General features: G+C 38.8%; 1 protein-coding gene across 1 annotated transcript; it reads right to left on the bottom strand.

Moving 5' to 3' along the window:
* Positions 1-4,285: 4,285 nt before the first annotated feature.
* Positions 4,286-7,438, bottom strand: LOC142126982 (uncharacterized). The gene is made up of 3 exons (XM_075194304.1): positions 7,363-7,438; positions 6,863-6,989; positions 4,286-4,906 (listed from the first exon to the last, which is right to left on the bottom strand). The coding sequence occupies exons 1-3, from the start codon at positions 7,436-7,438 to the stop codon at positions 4,288-4,290; spliced, it is 822 nt and encodes a 273-aa protein (XP_075050405.1). The 3' UTR covers positions 4,286-4,287.
* Positions 7,439-21,089: the final 13,651 nt, after the last annotated feature.

Here is a 21,089-nt window from a genome sequence, read left to right on the forward strand (position 1 = left end):
TCCCCAAGTCTGCAGATGTATTAAGCTGCAATTTTTACTCTGATCTTCAAAATCACTGGTCATCTCTTTGCTGGGATTTTAAACACTCCCGCATTTAGCAAACTCTCCTCTGTTTCAGCATGCCCAGACAGTTTATGGCACCCTGGCATGGCTGGGACTTGTAGTTCCACAAAACACAATTGCGTCTGTTTGTTTGTCTTACATTATAATGGCTGATATTACCCTACACCTACCGGCACTGGGCTGGTTATTCCTAGAGGAGGGCCCGCACGGTTTTTTTTGCGGACCCTACTTCCTAGGGAATCCAGCCTTGCCCGCTGTCACTGTGAAGGTCAGTGTATATTGTCATCATGTCGTTTTTTAACAAATCTGTTTTTTTTGTGTAGGAATAGTAATTTAAACCATGAATGAAGCTGAACTGAGCAGTATGACAAACTGAACAGTTTTAATTAATGAAAGAGGCGGTAAAGTTTACACTTTTCCATATCTATGGTAACATATGGGCACTTCTAATCAGGGCCGCCATCAGGGCGGTACAGGGTCTACAGCAGTATGGGGCCCAACAGCAGAGTGGGGCCTCACCAGCCCTGGGCCCAATCACATTTATTAAGGGAGGGACCTCCGCAGTGAATTAAGGTGGTGTGGGGAGCGATTTCTGCGCATAATTAAGGATGCAGCCGTGGGCCCCCTTGTAGGCAGCTCGTCTGCCTCCACTTCCAAGATGTCGGGGCCCCACAGCTGACGCCATTTGCTCCAGTCCCAGCCCCCCAGGCAGTGCCGTAACTAGCCATTTTAGTGCCCTGGGCGAGACAGGGAACTGGCGCCCCCATCTAAGTGGGAGTGTCAATCGGCAAGTGGGCGTGGTCAACCTACTGTGGGGGCGTGGCTAGCGCTTTACAAGTTCTAGACCGCACTGAAACCCCCTCCCTCCCCATTCTTCTCGGTCTGGCTTTGTAAGGATCTTTATGTAATAAGCCTCCATAGAATCAAAGTACTTTAAATGCAGCTATCACATGCTAGCTGTATAAAAAAATGAATTGGTTATTGAAATAAAACTCACTGAAACAAATTAAAACATAAATGTAACGGTACCATCTGTATCACACTGCCCCTTCATCCCACTGTGCCCTCCATCACAGTTTCTCCTTTATCACACTGTGCCATGGAGCCATCTTTATCACATTGTGCACCCTTATCACCATCACACAAAATTAATAGTTATATATTTTATATACACACACACACACACACACAATATAAAGAGCCTCCTAGTGTCTGCCATACAATCACCATGCTGCCCTGCATCAATTTTAATAGCTTTTGTAGCTGCTGCCTGGCATTGACTGAGTGTCTGTCTATTAGTGTTTCTAAATCCTTTTCCAGTTTTGATCTCCTCAACTGTACATCGTTTAATGTATGAGTATCACAGTGTCGGCATGGCATGAACGTTATAACATGTGACAAGAAAATAATATAAATAGGTGAAGTTATTAAAGAACTGGGCAACTAAATGGAAAAACACAGAATACAAACCTGAGTTTAAAACAGCAGACTTGTACAGATGCTCGGATCATTGGAGAGATAACCTAGAATAGTCTCCAGCAGTACCATGGGATTGTTTGAAATGATGAAGTCAGAAACCAAATGTCTGGATTCCGAAGTGGGCGTGTGAGGGGGGGGGGGTTGTTTGTTTGTTCTCCCTGTATTTGAATGGATTTCCTCTGGGTGCTTTTGTTTCCTCACACAAAAACTACACTGTTAGGCTGACTGGATACTGGCAATACTGGACCCTTGGTGTGTGTATGTGTTTGTGTGGTAGATAATTTAAACTGTAAGCTCCAATGGGACAGGAACTGATGTGGATGATTAAATATTGTCATTCATTTAGTGTTTGGTGCTCCACTAACCATTGGCACCCTAGCTACACACCTAAATTTTCCTAATGGAAGTGGCAGCCTTACATAGTTGAGGAGATTGAAAAAAGACACCAGTCCATCAAGGTCAACCTATTTTGGATCTCCTGCAATCCTGCACTTATATTTGAAATTGATCCAGAGTAAGCAACCGCCAATCTCTTTCAATTGTGAAAATCCCCCCAGACCCAATATTGCAGTCCTATTGTTACCCTAGCCTTCAGTTTAGTAATGTGCACCACTTTGTTATTGTCCATAATATTTCTTTAAAAAATTTTTTTGCAAATAATAATCCAGAGAGGAAGATGTTGCAGTAGTCAGGGTGGGAGAAAAAGATATAATAGATAAGGGGTTTGGTAGCATCTTGAGTGGGAAAGGGGCATATTCTGACAATGTTAGGTGAGGAGGCAACATGACAATGAAAGTGACAGGATATGTGAAATAAAGATGAGGGTGTTATCAAGGATTACACAAGGGCAGCTGAGATAGTGGGTTTTGCAGTTGAACACAAGTCACTAAAGTAGTATGGAAGAAAAGGGGAGTAAACAGGGTGGTAATTGGAAAGAGCTGGTGTAAAGAGGTGGCGTCTTGAGGATAGGAGAGATTGGCACACGTTTGATGGTGTTTGAAGTGTTAGAGGAGAGGAGCAAAATGAAGAGGTGAGTTAAACATTGGAGCAAAGGGAATGAATGAGTTGGGAAGGAATAAAGTCAGGAGCACAAGTTAAAGGGAAGAGGAAAAAAGCAGTGTGAGGTACTTGTCCTTTGTAGCTGGAGATAAAGAACTGAAAGTGAATAGAGGAGCGAAGAAGAACTTTAGTTGATGGATAGTATCAAGTTTGCCGTTGAAGTAGGTGGCGAGAGCAGTAAGGGAAGAAGGATGGTGGTTGTGGGCAGAGAAGTAAGTGTAAGGTGGCAAAGAGATGAGGGACTTGGTAAACTGGGGGGATATTAAAGACTTAAAGTAGGGTTGCTTAGTGACAGAGAGGTCACTGTAGTATGAAAAAATATACATTTGTAGTGGAAGCTGTCAACATTGGATTGAGACTCTCCCATGGTGTACTATGTTTCTGGGGGCAAATTTGCAATTGACAGATCTTTTGGGAGCAGGGGTTAAAGTTTGGATTGACCACAACCACAATCTGACCACAATCTCTACGTTCAACATTAAAAAAAAATGTTGTTTTTTTTAAAAAGTAGTTCTCTTACTTCCAAACTGTTCTGGAACTTATACGTGTAGTCATGCATCGGCATTTACACCTGCCTGTTGCTGGTGCAAGTGATACAGCTAAAAAATACGTGCCTAAGGGATGCCCTTAATATGAATAGGCCTCCTGTACATGCACTCGACCACAGCACACCCTTACTGTACGTTGCCTACGCTAGGCCGTCCCTTCCCACACCAGTCCACCATTCAAGTTGTAGATAGTCAGAAGAGTCGGTTGTGTGCAGACATGAATGTCATGCAATTGCATTCACTGGTGTAAGTCCAGTTCTGGCACATACACAGAGCATGATATAGCACGCGAATGGACTTGTGCTCGAAGATTAATCAGATTCTAAGGTTATATTAATACTACAGTTTTATGTGTTATGTACAACAAGAAAACTAATGCAATATATATTTGTTGTTTAACAACACTAATGTGGTTTTATGTTGGTTGTATGTAGTAAACTCATTAAAATATTTTAAAGTAGGTTAGCACACAATTTTACTTTTATATGCAACAAGGTTCTAAAATGAAATAAAAAACATAGGTTCAGATTGAGCAATGTTTTTTTAGCCAAGATGTGTGACCAAATGTGGGCTAATTGTGCTGCTCTCTCTAGTTATGGTACACTTTCATAGAAAAATATGCGATTGGGATAGATTAATGTGGGTGCATTTGCATCAGTTGTGTACTCGTGCATTTATATCAATTAAGCGAGTATTAGATCATGCTGCATATATACAAGATGACCGGTCCATATGTTTAGTTACATAAATTGCATGTTAATTGTAAACAATCAATTACAGACTGATACAAAAGATGCATCTATACTTAGGACATTCATACGTATGATATGCATTTATGATATGCATTTATGTATTTTATTACTTTTCATAGATATTGACCACATTTTCTGGTTTGACAAACACAATGGGACATTCTTGTGGCATGAAGATATTGAGGTCTATAGAAACCACTGTTTTCCTACAGATTCAAAATGCAGTATAAAATGTGGTTATACATATGCATCTGGTGTCTGAATTCTAGTTAAATATCATTTCTAAAATTATAATGTCCAGACTGGAACTATCATGGAGAAAAATGTTTACATAGGAGGCTAAATCATGGATTAATTTTGCACTAGATGAAATTTTTAGTCACTGTTTAAAATGCATTTTCATTTGTTTTGTCTTTAGGGACATCATCAGTATTATCCCTTTGGAATATTTCACCAATACTCAGCTCTTTTTCTGATTCTGGTTTGATTTTATGCCGAATATATCTTGCACTTTTGGCTTCCTCCAGGGAATCCATAAAATCAGGCATTGAGTGCAGGGTGCGAAGTGCCCCGTCAGGAGCATAGATTTCTTCATCGAAAGCTGGCTTTTCCTTGTAAAGAGAACCTCGTCTTTGTCTTGCAAACTGTGGGTTTAAAACTGTTTGTTTCAAAGGCATGTCTTCTAATTTTTTGGTGGAGCCAAATGTTTTATCGTTTATATAGGGCTGAAGCCCAGTCAATCTGCCCTGCACATCATTCTTGGAGATTGTGTCCTCAGTCGTGGAGGAAATGCTCAACCTCCTACCAGTAGAAATCTTAGCATCTGTTATATTGGTACCAGAAACTGAGGATTCAGTACCATTTCTTTGTACAGGAGAAGACTCTGTCTTCCCTTTTCTGCTGCTAACACCATCCATGAAGTCATTTATACGCATTTGAAGAGCCATAGATGAGCCGGAAGCCATGACTGGTATCTCTGGAGAAGTTATTGGTTGTTTTCTTGTGCTTAAGGCAGAAGAACAGCATCAGATTTTAATTTTGAACAATATGGTGCATACAAATGTATGTATATATATTATATCTATCTATCTATCTATCTATCTTTATATATACCGTGTATATCTATATATAATCACCAATATTTTACTCTACAATTATTCTTTTTTTCTCATTTACTCTTTAACACTGCTTTTTCCTATTTTGCATACAATCTACAAATTTAGCTGCATAATAAATCATAGCTATAAGCATATACTGTCATGTTTCACAGGCCTGCTAAGTACTCCTTGAACTTTTCAAAAATATTAAACCACACTAAAGCTAGGTACACACTACAGGTTTTTCATCTGATTATCATGCCAATCACATGATAAATGACTCTTAAGTTCGATATTGCATTAGTTCGTATGGTCCCATGATCATGCTTTATTGTACCTTTGTATCATTTCATTTGATTTTATTACCGACTAAAAATCTCAATAAATGATGAAATAATGTAGGGCAAATTCTGAAGTGTATATGCACACATGACCTGCAGTGTAGGCAGATCTACAGTTTACAGAGTCACAATCTTTTCAGCAAATGGTTATGACAGAAAGAGCAGAGATCTCAAGGTAAATCATGTAAAAATTGTGTAAATTTGTATGCATGACTCGACATGCTGATTGGGACTTTCAGTCGTTGGTAAAATTGTTAAAGATATCACATAGGGAGAAATTTTCTGTAGTGTTTACCTAGCTTTAATGTTTTGGATAACAGGAAATTAGGACACATGTGAGGACAGAATGTTCATTTTAATCTTTCTTCCACAGGGTATGACTTTTTAGTAGTCATTGTAACAGATGTTGCAGAAATGTTGCAGAAAGGACACCAGCCTTATATATTGTATGTTATTATGAAGAACACATAGTTATCATTTAATTACTAAAATATTTGTTAGCAATTTAGATAAAAAAAAGTCTTAGGAGCAACATGCAATGGAAATAATTACTACTCTGAAGAACATATACAATGTTGTATGTACTGACAACACTAAAGAATCATCCATAATATACACAAAGGGTATCAGTTTATTGGACACCCAAAAAAAAATAGGTGCCTATTGCCAAAAGCAAAACTTTCACCTCCAGCCGAGCCACACTTAGAGTATTAAGTGAGTGGGCACATTTATGTCATTATGTCATCATTTTATCATTTAGAAAAGACATCAGTTGAAGGATTGGTTCTCCATCTGTATTGAAAGATAGAAAGTGGACAATACTTTCATGCCCTGCCCCTGAGGATTCCAATGTTTACCTTAAGCTGGGTGACAGACCTAGAAAATGAGTGCATTACATGCCACTTGTATCTCTACAGTAGAGCTCTGTGGAAGTACTTGCATAGGGATCCCATATTTTCACAAATCTCTATTGTGAGTCATGGACATGCTTAGTCCATCAGCAACAAGAGCTTCAATGCCAGCCAGATCTCTGCTTCAGGTGATAGGGAATCCTCCGCTATTTGTTGTACATGTGCCATCAGCAAATATAGACACCTTACTTTCTACTACCTGTACATGTTGATAATTTAAAAGAACAGGGCTAATTACTAATGACTGTGGTACATCACTAATACCTTTCATTTAGTTTGAATATATTCTGTTTATAACTACGGGTTGTCTTTAATCCTTCAACAAATTCTCTACACATGTACATATATTTTCTCTTAGACCTGGTACTCTCATCTTATTCTTGCTGATGCTGTGTTATTAAATTATTTTCTGCAATACATTTTAGAGATGCATCCATCAGTATTTTATATTGCTGGTTCTTGCCTGAAAATGTTAATTTTGTGTTTTTTAAATATATACATATATAACAACTTACAAAATAGATTTGAAATTTTTGGAACTGCTTTAGTCTGCAATAGTTTTTGATTAAAGTCAGTTATTTCAGATAAATGCTGTAGGAATTTTATTCTCACCTTACACCTTGAAAATTAAGACTGGATGGTTGCCCCCTCTTCCCAGTCATTGTTCCATGCATCTGTGGATTTTCAGTTTTAAGATTTTGTTTCACATCTCTGGGATTTGTGGGTTTCTTAGCTGTAGCTGAAAAATAAGAAGCACACATGATTGTTAGGACATATATTACAAGGAACTAATAAGCTGTGCTGTGTATACTACACTCCTCTGGAAGAGATAAGATGTAATAGTCAATCACATTGGAACTCACTATTATTACATATATTATCTACAGGAAGGTATACAGTATGCTGGTTAACAAGGGATGTTATATTACACAGCACAGCTATAAAGTGTTAGCACCAAGATCCTCAACCACTGAGATTATTCTGAAATTCAGGGTAATGAAGAACGCCCCCCAGTAGTTGTGGTTTATGGCTGGAGATTACGTTTTTATGAGAGAGGCCATTAGCCGAGGGAGTTTAAAATCATGTGGTGTGAAACTGATAATGTTACTTACCACTGGGTGGGGGTTTTAAGTCAGTGTTGGAATCAGCCAATAGGAAGGATGTGGGAGTGTCATGGAAAGAATACATCAAGCAGTGTGAGAAGGAGAGAGCTTCCTGTTTCCTGGATCCGGAGACCCACCCTGGTTTCAGTTTATATGGTTATATTTCCTCGTCATGAGGAGTGAGGTTTTTGATTGGCAGGAGAGCATGGCAGCCATAAGTTTGTTAAACATACGGTACTTAATGTGTTGGCAATATAGCCTTGGTTCCCTCAATGTTATTAGACTCGTTGATACTCTAGTAAGGAGTATCAGGTTTTGCCTAGAAAGGGCTTGACCAGTTTGAGTTCAGAGGGTATTGAGTTAATCTATAGTGTATAGTACCGGCCAATAGTTAAGGTGTTAACCTGGGTTGGTGGAAAGGAGGCGATCTTCCACCGTATTGGTTCATGTTGGTTTTAGATGGCTGCCCTTGCTCTTCGCCACCTCTATAAAGAAAAAGGTCCAAATTGTTTATAGTTTTTGATAGTATTGATAGATAAAATAAAATAAAGATAAATAAAATAAAATAAAATAAAATAATTTAAAAACAAATAATAATGTAATAAAGGGACCTTTTTTTATTCCAAACTTAAGTCGGTGTCCGTGTCTTTATTTTATGGTTGTATATGTGGGTTTGTTTAAACAAAAGGGGTATGCATTGAAGGGTAGTCAACACTATGCATTTTAGTAGTGCTGTTTTCTTGTCACACGATAAATGACCATTAGACCCGATATCACATTAGTGTGTACGCAGCAACTATTAACGATTATCGTTCCAAAGCACATTGTATCGTTTCATTTGATTCTAAAACCAAACTAAAAATCTTGTTCAACAATGGAACAATGTTGTCTCAATTCTGCACTGACGACCGGCAGTGTCCGTAGATCTCTACGCAGTGCGCAGAGTCACGATCGTTTCAGCCGATGGTTATGACAGATGAAGAGCAGAGACCATGTAAAACGTGGTTAGTGTGTCCACATGAATCAGCATCCTGATCGGGACTTTTTTTTCAGTCGTTGGTAAAATTGTTAATGATATCGCAACGGGAGAAATTTTCTGTAGTGTGTACCCAACCTTAATCTCTTTTATCAGCCAGGAGAGGAGAGGCTGATTGCAGTGTCCTCCAACTGAATTGCCAATAGGAGGTCTTCTGTGCGTCCGAAAACTGTCATCCTATCAATTTTGATCATGATTGGCCATCGCACTTATTTTTTGGGCCACACGTTCTTATTTGTCCAGCTTTATGTTGACTACACATGGTACAATCAGTGTCCAATTTGGTTACACACTTGTGAGAGAAAAAAAGCACACGCAAGCCAAAAGCTGTGAATAGAAAACGATATTCCCCTGCCACAGCAGCAATTGCGCTATGAATTCTCTGACATTGGATCTGCTCTGGTGTGACGGAAACAGCGTCTGCCAAGACTGAGCGTATCTTCACTTTAGAACTCTACGGTTTCCTGGTCAGAAGATCGTCGCATTCTAGAATGCCCATGTGACCATGACCTTAACTTAACTAGTTCACTTCTGGGTGCTTTGCTGGTACTTAGCCAGTGGGGCTACAGCTGTCGTGAGAGGAGACGGCTAATAGGAAAAGCTGATGGCTCAGACGAGCGAAGGCTTGTCTTATTTTCTATTTGCTGATATATCCAGTGAAAGAAAACAATGGTATATTTTCCTCCTAGATTTATGTTAATAAAAAATGATAGCTAGAATCTGATTGGTTGCTATAGGCAACATGCCCACGTTTATCAAACCCGCAGCTTAGTAAATCTAGCCCTTTCTCTCCTTTGAATTTACCTTTATGTTAGTTTAGTAGCTTTCCCTGATCTAGAGCTAAAGGTCCAACATGCAGGAAAATAGGAATTATATTAAGCAGGATGTCAATACTGAAAAAAAAAAAAACATTTCCGGGGCAAGAATTTCATCTGACAAATCTTTAAATCCAGGAAACTGGGAACATTTAGGAGCCTATTTATTAAACCTAATTTTCATGTCAAGTCCCCGAAAACAGCCTTGGGGGAATAGACGCCAGTATATGTCTAATCTACCAACGGTGTATCGCAGCAGATATCATAGATATCTGCACTTTTTTTTCGTAATACATAGCAGTCCCCATAGATGTCTATGGGGACTATGTACCGCAATTTAAAAATGAATGAAAATCCTTTTACACATATGGTAACTTACGCCAGCTCAGGCTGACGTACATTACCATTTCTGCTATTTTTCAGCACGGTTCAGCTCTGTTCCGAAGAGCAGAGCTTTACAGCGCATGTGTGGGGGATCACATGATCCCTCCCTGTCACACAGCGCATGTGTGGAGGGATCACATGATCCCTCCGTCACACAGCGCATGTGTGGAGGGATCACATGATCCCTCCGTCACACAGCGCATGTGTGGAGGGATCACATGATCCCTCCATCACACTCCGCTCTCTGCAGCAGTGAAGTGCAAGGAAGTTTTCAGACGGAGCATACGCAGAAGGCTTCTGTGGACAGCACAGCAGCTTCGGGAACGAAAAGGCAGTGAAAAGGTAAGTTTTTAACTACACAGGTACAGCTGTTTTTCGGAACGTCTGTCCCTGTGGAGATTTTTTTTAAGAAATATGAGAAATAGTTCAATCCTTATCCATGCGATAAGGATCAAAAACTATTTTTCATTTTATGCGGCTGTTGATCAATGTGTCCCTTAGAAACTATACCTGGCCACATATTGCTTGTTTTCTGACAATGTAACTTTATATGAGTGTATACTAATACAATTGTAGTATATGCACAAAATGTGCTGTACTCTCAGAAAATCGCTTGGTATACAAGAAGTACATTAAGATATTTGAGTTCCTCTGGATTGGATAACTTGAGATAAACAAATCCATTGTGTTTTAATGTGTCCCAATCGCATTTGATCTACAAGTAATCTTTCGTCATTAAATAATCGAGGAATGGCTTGATCTTTTACATGGTCCAAGGAAATTCATGGTCTTTTGACCTGTATTTAAAGAGAGGCTCCTGGTGATTTTACTTGCAGCTTACGGAAGATAGATCTGAGAATTAATTTGTATTGCAGCTGTAAAACACCACGGATGCCTGTCCCAGAGAGTCGTAATCAACATTTTTTTTTTTTAAATGAGCAGCTCCCTTAATCTTCTCGCCTCATCATAGAAGCATTGAGTACTCTTTTTTGGCAACTGCGACATTTTTTTTTTTTTATTTTGAATCAGCAAATGTTACAGATAATTATTCAATTTGTTTTCAATTGTTATTTGTACACGTATTTTTTAAACATTAAATGTGCTGTTCACAGGGGCCAACTGATATTGCAATACAGTTTCAGTGCCTCCTGCCTCTGTCATGTAATTGTTCTGCGTGAATTGATACATTGCATTCTCATGAATATTAATCTGTTCTCGTTAATGCCTTGGTGATGTGATTAGTTTATCATGAATTTTTAGACTGTAATCTCATGAATATTGCTTCGCAGAGAACCAATATTTTGTGTGGTGAATATAGTTGCCTAGTTTTTGGACATCCCCCATGGAAAACTCTGAGGGCCTGATTCATTAAGGATCTTAACTTAAGAAACTTCTTATTTCAGTCTCCTGGACAAGACCATGTTACAATGCAAGGGGTGCAAATTAGTATTCTGTTTTGCACATAAGTTAAATACTGCCTGTTTTTTCATGTAGCACACAAATATCAACTTTAAATTAGAGTGTACAAATAAGCTATCAAGTATTTGTGTGTTACATGAAAAAACAGTCAGTATTTAACTTATGTGCAAAACAGAATACTAATTTGCACCACTTGCTTTGTAACATGGTCTTGTCCAGGAGACTGAAATAAGAAGTTTCTTAAGTTAAGATCCTTAATGAATCAGGCCCTATATGAGGAGTTTCAAGGGACAAATGCGAGGGGCGAAAAGACGCTATTTGTGCCAATATGGCGCCGCCCCTTGGGCACAATACCACGATTAACGTCATCGGACAAATGTTGACAGGGCTTCAAGATGCAACTCCTCTTCAAAGAGACTACTTTGGGACAAAAAGGCTCACCAACATTCTGCCACAAACACACATTCATTTTATTGGAGCCAGGTCCTCATCACTGTTTCTGACTCTCGAAAAAAAAAAGGACTCTCCCACCAAAAATGTAACAATAGGGAGGTAGAAACATGACATATTTATCAATGCAAAATATTCTGTGCCTAAGGGTTACCATCTCTAATCAATAACAACATTTATTTAATGTGCCAAATATAACTGTACATAGTGTAAAAAAAAAATTAAATGCCACAAAAAAATATGAAATTCACAATACAAAAATGTATTGGATTCAGTTAAAAGTACAATAAATTAATATTTCTTACACAAATATTTATGATATATTTTCCATCCAATAGTTCAGTTCCTAGTAAATCAATAAGTAGTTAAAGGATGGGGTAATTATAGATGTTAGGAATTCCCCCACTAGAAAGCTGTTACAATGCAATTTCTAGTACTACACAAGAACTTTAATTGTTTCCTCTTTACCTGGTGTAATAATGTGTAGACAATTCTAGAGCAGGACATGTATATAATGATTACTATTTATACTTACTGTAGTATGTAGTCTATTTCGTATATATATACTGTATATAGAATTGGAATTGTACTAGTTATTATATGGGTGGGGGTGATTGAATATGAAGGCTGCACCTTGGACACTGTTTGCTGGTTTTTGGGCTCAGTGAGCAAGACAGAGCTCAGTCCCTGGTGGGCAAGTATAAAATACAGAACCCAGTCCTTGGTTGCCCAGTCTACAATATATTGCCTAGTGTACAAGTGCTAGCCCAAGAGTCCCCTATAAAGCCCGGTACCTGATGACCCAGTGTACAAAAAAGACTGGTGGCTAATAGTATACTTACCTCAATCCATGCTGCTCTGTTGGGTCTGGTCTACAAGTTCCTTGAAGATCAGTTCCCACTCCACTGACCAATCAGAGTCAAGTGCAGAGCAGGAAGCTGATTGTTCTGAGCCAATAATAGAACAATCTCATAGTATTCAACTGCATGTAAGTGAGGGATATGAAATGGAGATGTTATCAGCTGGTAGCAGCTTGGTGACCTGGTCACTGAGCTCTGCAGCCACAGATTTGAAAGCAGTGAAGATGGGGGACTGCGAGGGAACCTCTTCTTTCATCTTACGGGAATTTACAGATGCTGATTGGGAGATGCAAGACAGGCTTAACATGCAGGATTCTTGTTCTTTAAAACAGGATGTTTGGCATGTATGAAAGTGTGTCGGTGTTGGGTGCATTTTAAAGGTAGTCTACATTTAATCTATTAACTAATATACTACAGTATGTCATTATCACACATGGACTGGTGTCTGTTCTGCTGAATGTATGTGTATTGTCTACTACCGCCCCCTTAAAATATAAAGTATAATGTATATGTTAGGTATAGTACCTTCAAATCTGTGGGGATGTAGATACATAAGTTGAGAGAGGTATTTTTAAACTCACAAAATAAATAAACTTGTTTGTAAAGGTCTTGAATGCCGAATATCTTAAAAAAGAAGTCAGTGCCAGGATGAGTCACACATGCAGGTGTGTAGGTATGAAGTGGTTTGGATGTGAACAGTCACACTTGAAATATGAATACAGTCGTCCTTTTTATGCACAATGTAATTATCATAAACACATTCTTATTGGGAATGTTTGTATTAATAAAAAGCATCAGTAGGTTCTAAAAAACACACAGGTGTGCTCCCCTCTCCCCATCTCATGACTTGATGTGTAGGTCTTGATGACTTTTTGCTGATCCTACAGTTGCTGAAGCATATGAAGTATACCTATAGGTGCTTTCATTGATCCTATAAGGTTTTTATATATTTTTTTATAGATATAGCTTTGGAATTGATGTTATATTACATACACGTTTTAATAAACCTGATATTGTGCTGCTATATTACAAAGTTCACTGATTCAGCAGTATAAGTCCAGTGGTACTGCTATATTACAAAGTTCACTGATTCAGCAGTATAAGTCCAGTGGTAATGCTATTACAAAGTTCACTGATTCAGCAGTATAAGTCAAGTTGTACTGCTATTACAAAGTTCACTGATTCAGCAGTAGAAGTCCAGTGGTACTGATATATTACAAAGTTCACTGATTCAGCAGTATAAGTCCAGTGGTACTGCTATTACAAAGTTCACTGATTCAGCAGTATAAGTCCAGTGGTACTGATATATTACAAAGTTCACTGATTCAGCAGTATAAGTCCAATGGTACTGCTATATTACAAAGTTCACTGATTCAGCAGTATAAGTCCAGTGGTACTGCTATTACAGAGTTCACTGATTCAGCAGTATAAGTCCAGTGGTACTGATATATTACAAAGTTCTCTGATTCAGCAGTATAAGTCCAGTGGTACTGCTATTACAAAGTTCACTGATTCAGCAGTATAAGTCCAGTGGTACTGATATATTACAAAGTTCACTGATTCAGCAGTATAAGTCCAGTGGTACTGCTATTACAAAGTTCACTGATTCAGCAGTATAAGTCCAGTGGTACTGATATATTACAAAGTTCACTGATTCAGCAGTATAAGTCCAATGGTACTGCTATATTACAAAGTTCACTGATTCAGGAGTATAAGTCCAGTGGTACTGCTATTACAGAGTTCACTGATTCAGCAGTATAAGTCCAGTGGTACTGATATATTACAAAGTTCTCTGATTCAGCAGTATAAGTCCAGTGGTACTGCTATTACAAAGTTCACTGATTCAGCAGTATAAGTCCAGTGGTACTGATATATTACAAAGTTCACTGATTCAGCAGTATAAGTCCAGTGGTACTGATATATTACAAAGTTCACTGATTCAGCAGTATAAGTCCAGTGGTACTGCTATATTACAAAGTTCACTGATTCAGCAGTATAAGTCCAGTGGTACTGCTATTACAAAGTTCACTAATTCAGCAGTATAAGTCAAGTGGTACTGCTATTACAAAGTTCACTGATTCAGCAGTATAAGTCCAGTGGTACTGATATATTACAAAGTTCACTGATTCAGCTGTATAAGCACAGTGGTACTGATATATTACAAAGTTCACTGATTCAGCAGTATAAGTCCAGTGGTACTGATATATTACAAAGTTCACTGATTCAGCAGTATAAGTCCAGTGGTACTGATATATTACAAAGTTCACTGATTCAGCAGTATAAGTCCAGTGGTACTGATATATTACAAAGTTCACTGATTCAGCAGTATAAGTCCAGTGGTACTGATATATTACAAAGTTCACTGATTCAGCAGTATAAGTCCAGTGGTACTGATATATTACAAAGTTCACTGATTTAGCAGTATAAGTACAGTGGTATTGATATATTACAAAGTTCACTGATTCAGCAGTATAAGTCCAGTGGTACTGATATATTACAAAGTTCACTGATTCAGCAGTATAAGTCCAGTGGTACTGATATATTACAAAGTTCACTGATTCAGCAGTATAAGTCCAGTGGTACTGATATATTACAAAGTTCACTGATTTAGCAGTATAAGTACAGTGGTATTGATATATTACAAAGTTCACTGATTCAGCAGTATAAGTCCAGTGGTACTGATATATTACAAAGTTCACTGATTCAGCAGTATAAGTCCAGTGGTACTGATATATTACAAAGTTCACTGATTCAGCAGTATAAGTCCAGTGGTAATGAAATACAAAGTTCACTGATTCAGCAGTATAAGTCCAATGGTATTCTCCTGTGCCGCATATAATTTTTAAAGGCTTTGCCGAGTGTGTGTGGCTTAGGGGTACGCTCTCTTGTGCTACATAAAATGGAAAACCAAAATTTGGAGGATAAAGTAGGGAAAGATCAAGACCCACTTCCTCCTAATGCTGAAGCTGCTGCCACTAGTCATGACATAGACGATGAAATGCCATCAACGTCGTCTGGCAAGCCCAATGCCCAATCTCCTAGTACAGGGCATGTAAAATCCAAAAAGCCCAAGTTCTCAATAAATAGCAAAAAGAAAAACCTAAAATCATCTGAGGAGAAACGTAAAGTTGGCAATATGCCATTTACGACACGTAGTGGCAAGGAACGGCTTAGGACCTGGCCCGTGTTCATGACTAGTGGTCCAGCTTCACCCAAGGATCTAAGCCGTCCTCCTCCCCCCCTACAAAAAATTTTAGAGAGTTATGCTGTCAGCAACAACAACAAAACAGCAAAAAACTCTGCCTTCTAAACAGATGACATCACAAAGCCCCAAGGCGAGTCCAAGGGTGTTGGTGGTTGTGAAGCCTGACCTTCCCATCACTGTACGGGAAGAGGTGACTCCATCCAGCATTTGCAGCACGCCCTCTGCATATGCTGGAAGGATCACCCACAGTCCAGTTACAGATTTGGCTAATGAAGGTGTGAATGTTGTACACCGGGAGGAGGATATTGATGTAGCTGGCGCTGAGGAGGATGTTGATGATTATGATGCAGACAGATACCAAATTGCCTTTCTCAATTTCTATTTATACTCTAGATTATATAACGGCTGAATAGTTTTTTATTTTACTCCTAGTGGAGAGGGGATCTGATGCAGACAGATACCAAACAGCCTTTGTCCATTTCTTTGTATATTTGAATTTCTAGTTCTACAGTCTATGCAGGCTGCTTTTTTTATATTCAACTACAAGTGTAGGGCGGGGGGGGGGGGGCATAGATAGCCACCAAAGTAACGTGGTCCATTTAATTTCCCTTTCTAGCTCCACAGTCTGTGCAGCCTGCTTTTTTTATCTTCAAAGTATTTACAGGCCTTGCAATCTAAATTAACTAGAGGTAGTGACGTGCTAGAACTCCACCCTCTATATGCTGCAGAGGATGGAGGAGCATCAAAAGGCCATTTAAGCCTACACAGCCACCTACAACATAGGAAAAGGAGTGGGGATGCGCCTGAGTCAAGCGCACTTTAGAATGATTTCCGTGTTGTGCAAGGTTCTGCAGCCATTTGAACTTGCCACACGAGAAGTCAGTTCCGACACTGCCAGCTTGAGTCAGGGGATTCCCCTGATCAGGCTTTTGCATAAGCAGCTGGAGAAAGTGAGGGAGGAGCTGGTACACCATTGCGATTCCACCAAGCATGTAGCTCTTGTGGATGAAGCCCTTCGTACGCTTTGCCAGGATCCGAGGGTGGTCAGTCTTTTAAAGTCAGAGGAATACATTCTGCCCACCGTTCTCGATCCTCGGTTTAAAGCGTATGTTGCGTCTCTGTTTCCGGCGGACACAAGTCTACAGCGGTGCAAAGACCTGCTGGTCAGGAGATTGTCCTCTGAAGAGGACCGTGACATGCCACCAGCTCCACCTTCATTTTCATCACTGTTTATGCAGTTCCAAAAAAGAGGAACTGCCATTTCTATTGCTACCTTCTTTCTTTCTATATTTAAAAAAAAAAAATAACTGCCATTTCTAGTACTACCTTCTTTCTTTCTATATTTAAAACAAAAAAAAACCTGCCATTTCTAGTACTACCTTCTTTCTTTCTGTATTTAAAAGAAACTAAATAACTGCCATTTCTAGTACTACCTTCCTTCTTTCTATATTTAAAACAAAAAAAACCCTGCAATTTCTAGTACTACCTTCTTTCTTTCTCTATTTAAAAGAAACTAAATAACTGCCATTTCTAGTACTACCTTCTTTCTTTCTATATTTAAAACAAAAAAAAACTGTCATTTCTATTACTACGTTAATTGTTTGTGCAGTCACAAAAAAGAGGAACTGCACCCTTAACTGCAATGTTGGTTTTAGACGTCCATCCGGTGTCCGCCATCTGTTTCCTGGAATTCAGACCAGTTGAGGGTTTTATTATTATATTGTGGCCCCGGTATCAAATTGGGTACCGGGGCCACTCCACTACGCAGTCCAGATACTTGTTTGGTGGAATTCAGACCAGTTGAGGGTTTTATTATTATATTGTAGGGACCACTCCTCTACGCAGTCCAGATACAATTTTTGGTGTAATTAAGACCAGTTGATGGTTTTCTTATTATATTGTAGGGACCACTCCTCTACACAGTCCAGATACAATTTTTGGTGTAATTAAGACCAGTTGATGGTTTTCTTATTATATTGTAGGGACCACTCCTCTACGCAGTCGAGATACAATTTTTGGTGTAATTAAGACCAGTTGATGGTTTTCTTATTATATTGTAGGGACCACTCCTCTACGCAGTCCAGATACAATTTTTGGTGTAATTAAGACCAGTTGATGGTTTTCTTATTATTTTGTAGGGACCACTCCTCTACGCAGTCCAGATACAATTTTTGGTGTAATTAAGACCAGTTGATGGTTTTCTTATTATATTGTAGGGACCACTCCTCTACGCAGTCCAGATACAATTTGTGGTGTAATTAAGACCAGTTGATGCCGGTTTTCTTATTATATTGTGGGGACCACTCCTCTACGCAGTCCAGGTACAATTTTTGATGGGATTCAGACCATTTGAGGGTTTTTAAATTATATTGTGGTGACCACTCCTCTACGCAGTCCAGGTACAATTTTTGGTGGGATTCAGACCATTTGAGGGTTTTTAAATTATATTGTGGTGACCACTCCTCTACGCAGTCCAGATACAATTTTTGGTGTAATTAAGACCAGTTGATGCCGGTTTTCTTATTATATTGTGGGGACCACTACTCTACGCAGTCCAGGTACAATTTTTGGTGGGATTCAGACCAGTTGATGGTTTTCCTTTTATATTGTGGGGACCCCTCCACTACGCAGTCCAGAAAGATACCTCGTTGCAACGTTTTGGACTAATAACAATATTATGAGGTGTTCAGAATACACTGTAAATTAGTGGAAATGATTGTTATTGAACGTTATTGAGGTTAATAATAGCGTAGGAGTGAAAATAAGCCCAAAAACTTAATTTTTGAACTTTTTATGCTTTTTTCAAAAAAAATCCGAATCCAAAACCTTTAATCCGAACCAAAACCTTTCGGCAGGTGTTTTGCGAAACAAATCAGAACCCAAAACCTCAAGCAAATCCGAATCCAAAACACAAAACACGAGACACCAAAAGTCGCTGGTGCACATCCCTAGTTTGAGCCTATCAGAACCAGATATTAAAATAAGCTGTCTTTTCTGTGGTTTGTTGGCTGTTTGGTGGCGGTTTTGACCAAACTGTCAGCGGTTTATGTGTTTTTAAACTGCTGCAAAACACCAATGGTTTTTAATTCAATCCTCAAACTGCCCTATATTTTGTAGCGCTAAATCACCAGGAATTGATGGCTATGTGTGGAGGATTATAACCACTGCACAAAGCGCCGTTTGATAAATTTATCCCTAAGAGGCATTTTTTTTTAGAAATTTAGTCAAGCCAAATGAAAGGTCTGTCATGACTAACACTGTTTATTTTTTACCCACTGAACCAGAAAATGCTAATATTTGGTGTGTGACCTCTGAGTTAAGTCCTCTTTTATTTACTATAAACATTCAATGAACAAGGGAACTAGAGATGTCCCTTCCATCTTGGTTTGCCCAGCAGGAGGATTCATAAAAACATACTTAATATGTTCATTTATTTGTGAGCAACACTCTGTGTCACTCCTGCCACACTTCTGGAATAGCAGAGCAGTAGATAGTTTGCAATATACATGCTAGATAGGCTGATTAGCATATTACATGGCCTAATGAGCAAGCTAATCACCTGACTAACCAGAGATGTTTCTGGACAAATCAAAGGAGGGAGGAACATTTATATTTCCCCTTAGCTTTTAGTTAAGTAAATATGACAGGCTTTTGTAAGTGATATGTTAGATGTGTTCATTTATGCTTTGATTTTGATGGCCAATTTGTCCAGTTTAACGATTGAAGAGTGTGTGGTCCCAAAAAGATCACTGGTACTGATAAACAACTGAACGCAATCCATCAACTGCTGATTGTGAAGAACAGTAAATGTGATCAGAGAATGACTGCATTTGACCATGTATGTGGTCATGATCCCACCACACAAATGGGGTCCTTTCAAATCGTGTTGTTTGCCCAAGCATTGGGAGAACGATATTCACATTTGGCCATACACGTGTTTATACGTGTATGGGCAATCTCACAGAAATCGGACTGTGCAGTTGTTAGGCCAATAGTCTGGATTTGCCTGTATATGGTCAGCTTAAGCCTCTTTAACTGAACTGCAAATGAAACTTCATGAATCCTAGCACTGGAAAAAAAGAGTCATTTGCTGCTTATCGACTGTTATTTTGCCCAGCTATGTGCATTATAATATAGTAGGCATGTGACAATATGGGGTATATTTAATTAGGATTAGCGCCCGCAATTACGCGTAGCTGCGCTTGTAAACTGTCATTATGGTACCGCAACATCGCAGATTTTCTTCATAACTCTATGGAGTGCGGACAGAAATCCGTGATTTTGCAGTATCGGGACCCATGCAGCCACACGTTATTGCGGGCACAGATGCTAATTGAATATGCCCCTATAAATGTGCTTGTAAGTATTGATCTAAGCATGATGATTATCAGCAATGGTTGTAAACAGATATAAACTGTATAAGGCTTACATTCTCGGTAACCTGGATCAAAATAAGGTAGAAGTGCTGATAGCTAGAAATAAATGCATGCAACCAATGATTTGGTCTTCATTCATTATGCTCTATTCATTATGCTCCGTGGTTTTATATTGGGAATCCTGACAATTACAAGCATTTCATAAGTGTCAAAAGCTTTTATTGTGAAGTACATTAAGTTTATGCAAAGTGTCAAAATTTACAATGTTGACCCTTCTTTTTGAAGACCTCTGCAATTCCCCTGGCATACTGTCAATCAACTTCTGGGCCACATACTGACTGATGGCCGCCTATTTTTGCCTAATCAATACTTAGAGTTTGTCATAATTTGTGGGTTTTTGATCTTGAGAATTGACCACAAGTTCTCAATGGAATTAAGGTCTGGGGAGTTTCCTGGGCGGCCATCAGTCAGTACATGGCTCAGAAATTGATTGACAGCATGCCTATAATAATAAATTATTTAATAAATAAATTTATTAGGAGATAGTTTAATAAATGAAGTTATGGGTTTTTAATCCCTATATAGTGTTTGTATTTTGTTCTTGACAACCCTTCTGAATGTCCATACTATTTAACATTTTCTTTTCTCTCTCAAAACTACACTTGTCCAAAGAAAATCCTATACAAAATCACCAATTCAGCAGGGTCTATATCCAAATAACATTGTATTTTTCCTCTCTCAAAACTATGTTTTTCCAAAGTATATAAATATGCTGAAGTGGGCTGCCATGCCTCCCGTCCTTGTTCATCTTGTATGGTTATTTTGGGATACTCAGACAGCCCAAATGGACTACTAAGTATTTGGGGGGTTTATTTACCTTTCCTCCCTTTCTTCTTTCCTAACCTGGCCTTTCTTTCTAGTCTTTTTTTTTTCTTTGCCTTCCCCTCTCTACCTTCCCTTTCCCCTTGTCCCTAGCCACCATCACTGAGTGAGATCAACTATCAGGTAAGTGAGGATGGAAGGTGGGTTAACAGGTTCCTGAACAGAACAAAGGAGGAATTTCTTGGACGGATCACCTTCTGATGTGAGTATCTATTAATTTATATTAATCATTAGAAGTAGGATGACACCTTCTGCTTAAAACCCAAAAAGTCAGAAGGATTGTGAGGACTACTAATTTTTTTAGAATCA

This window comes from Mixophyes fleayi, unplaced genomic scaffold (genome assembly GCF_038048845.1).
Source record: "Mixophyes fleayi isolate aMixFle1 unplaced genomic scaffold, aMixFle1.hap1 Scaffold_28, whole genome shotgun sequence".
Lineage (NCBI taxonomy): Eukaryota > Metazoa > Chordata > Amphibia > Anura > Limnodynastidae > Mixophyes > Mixophyes fleayi.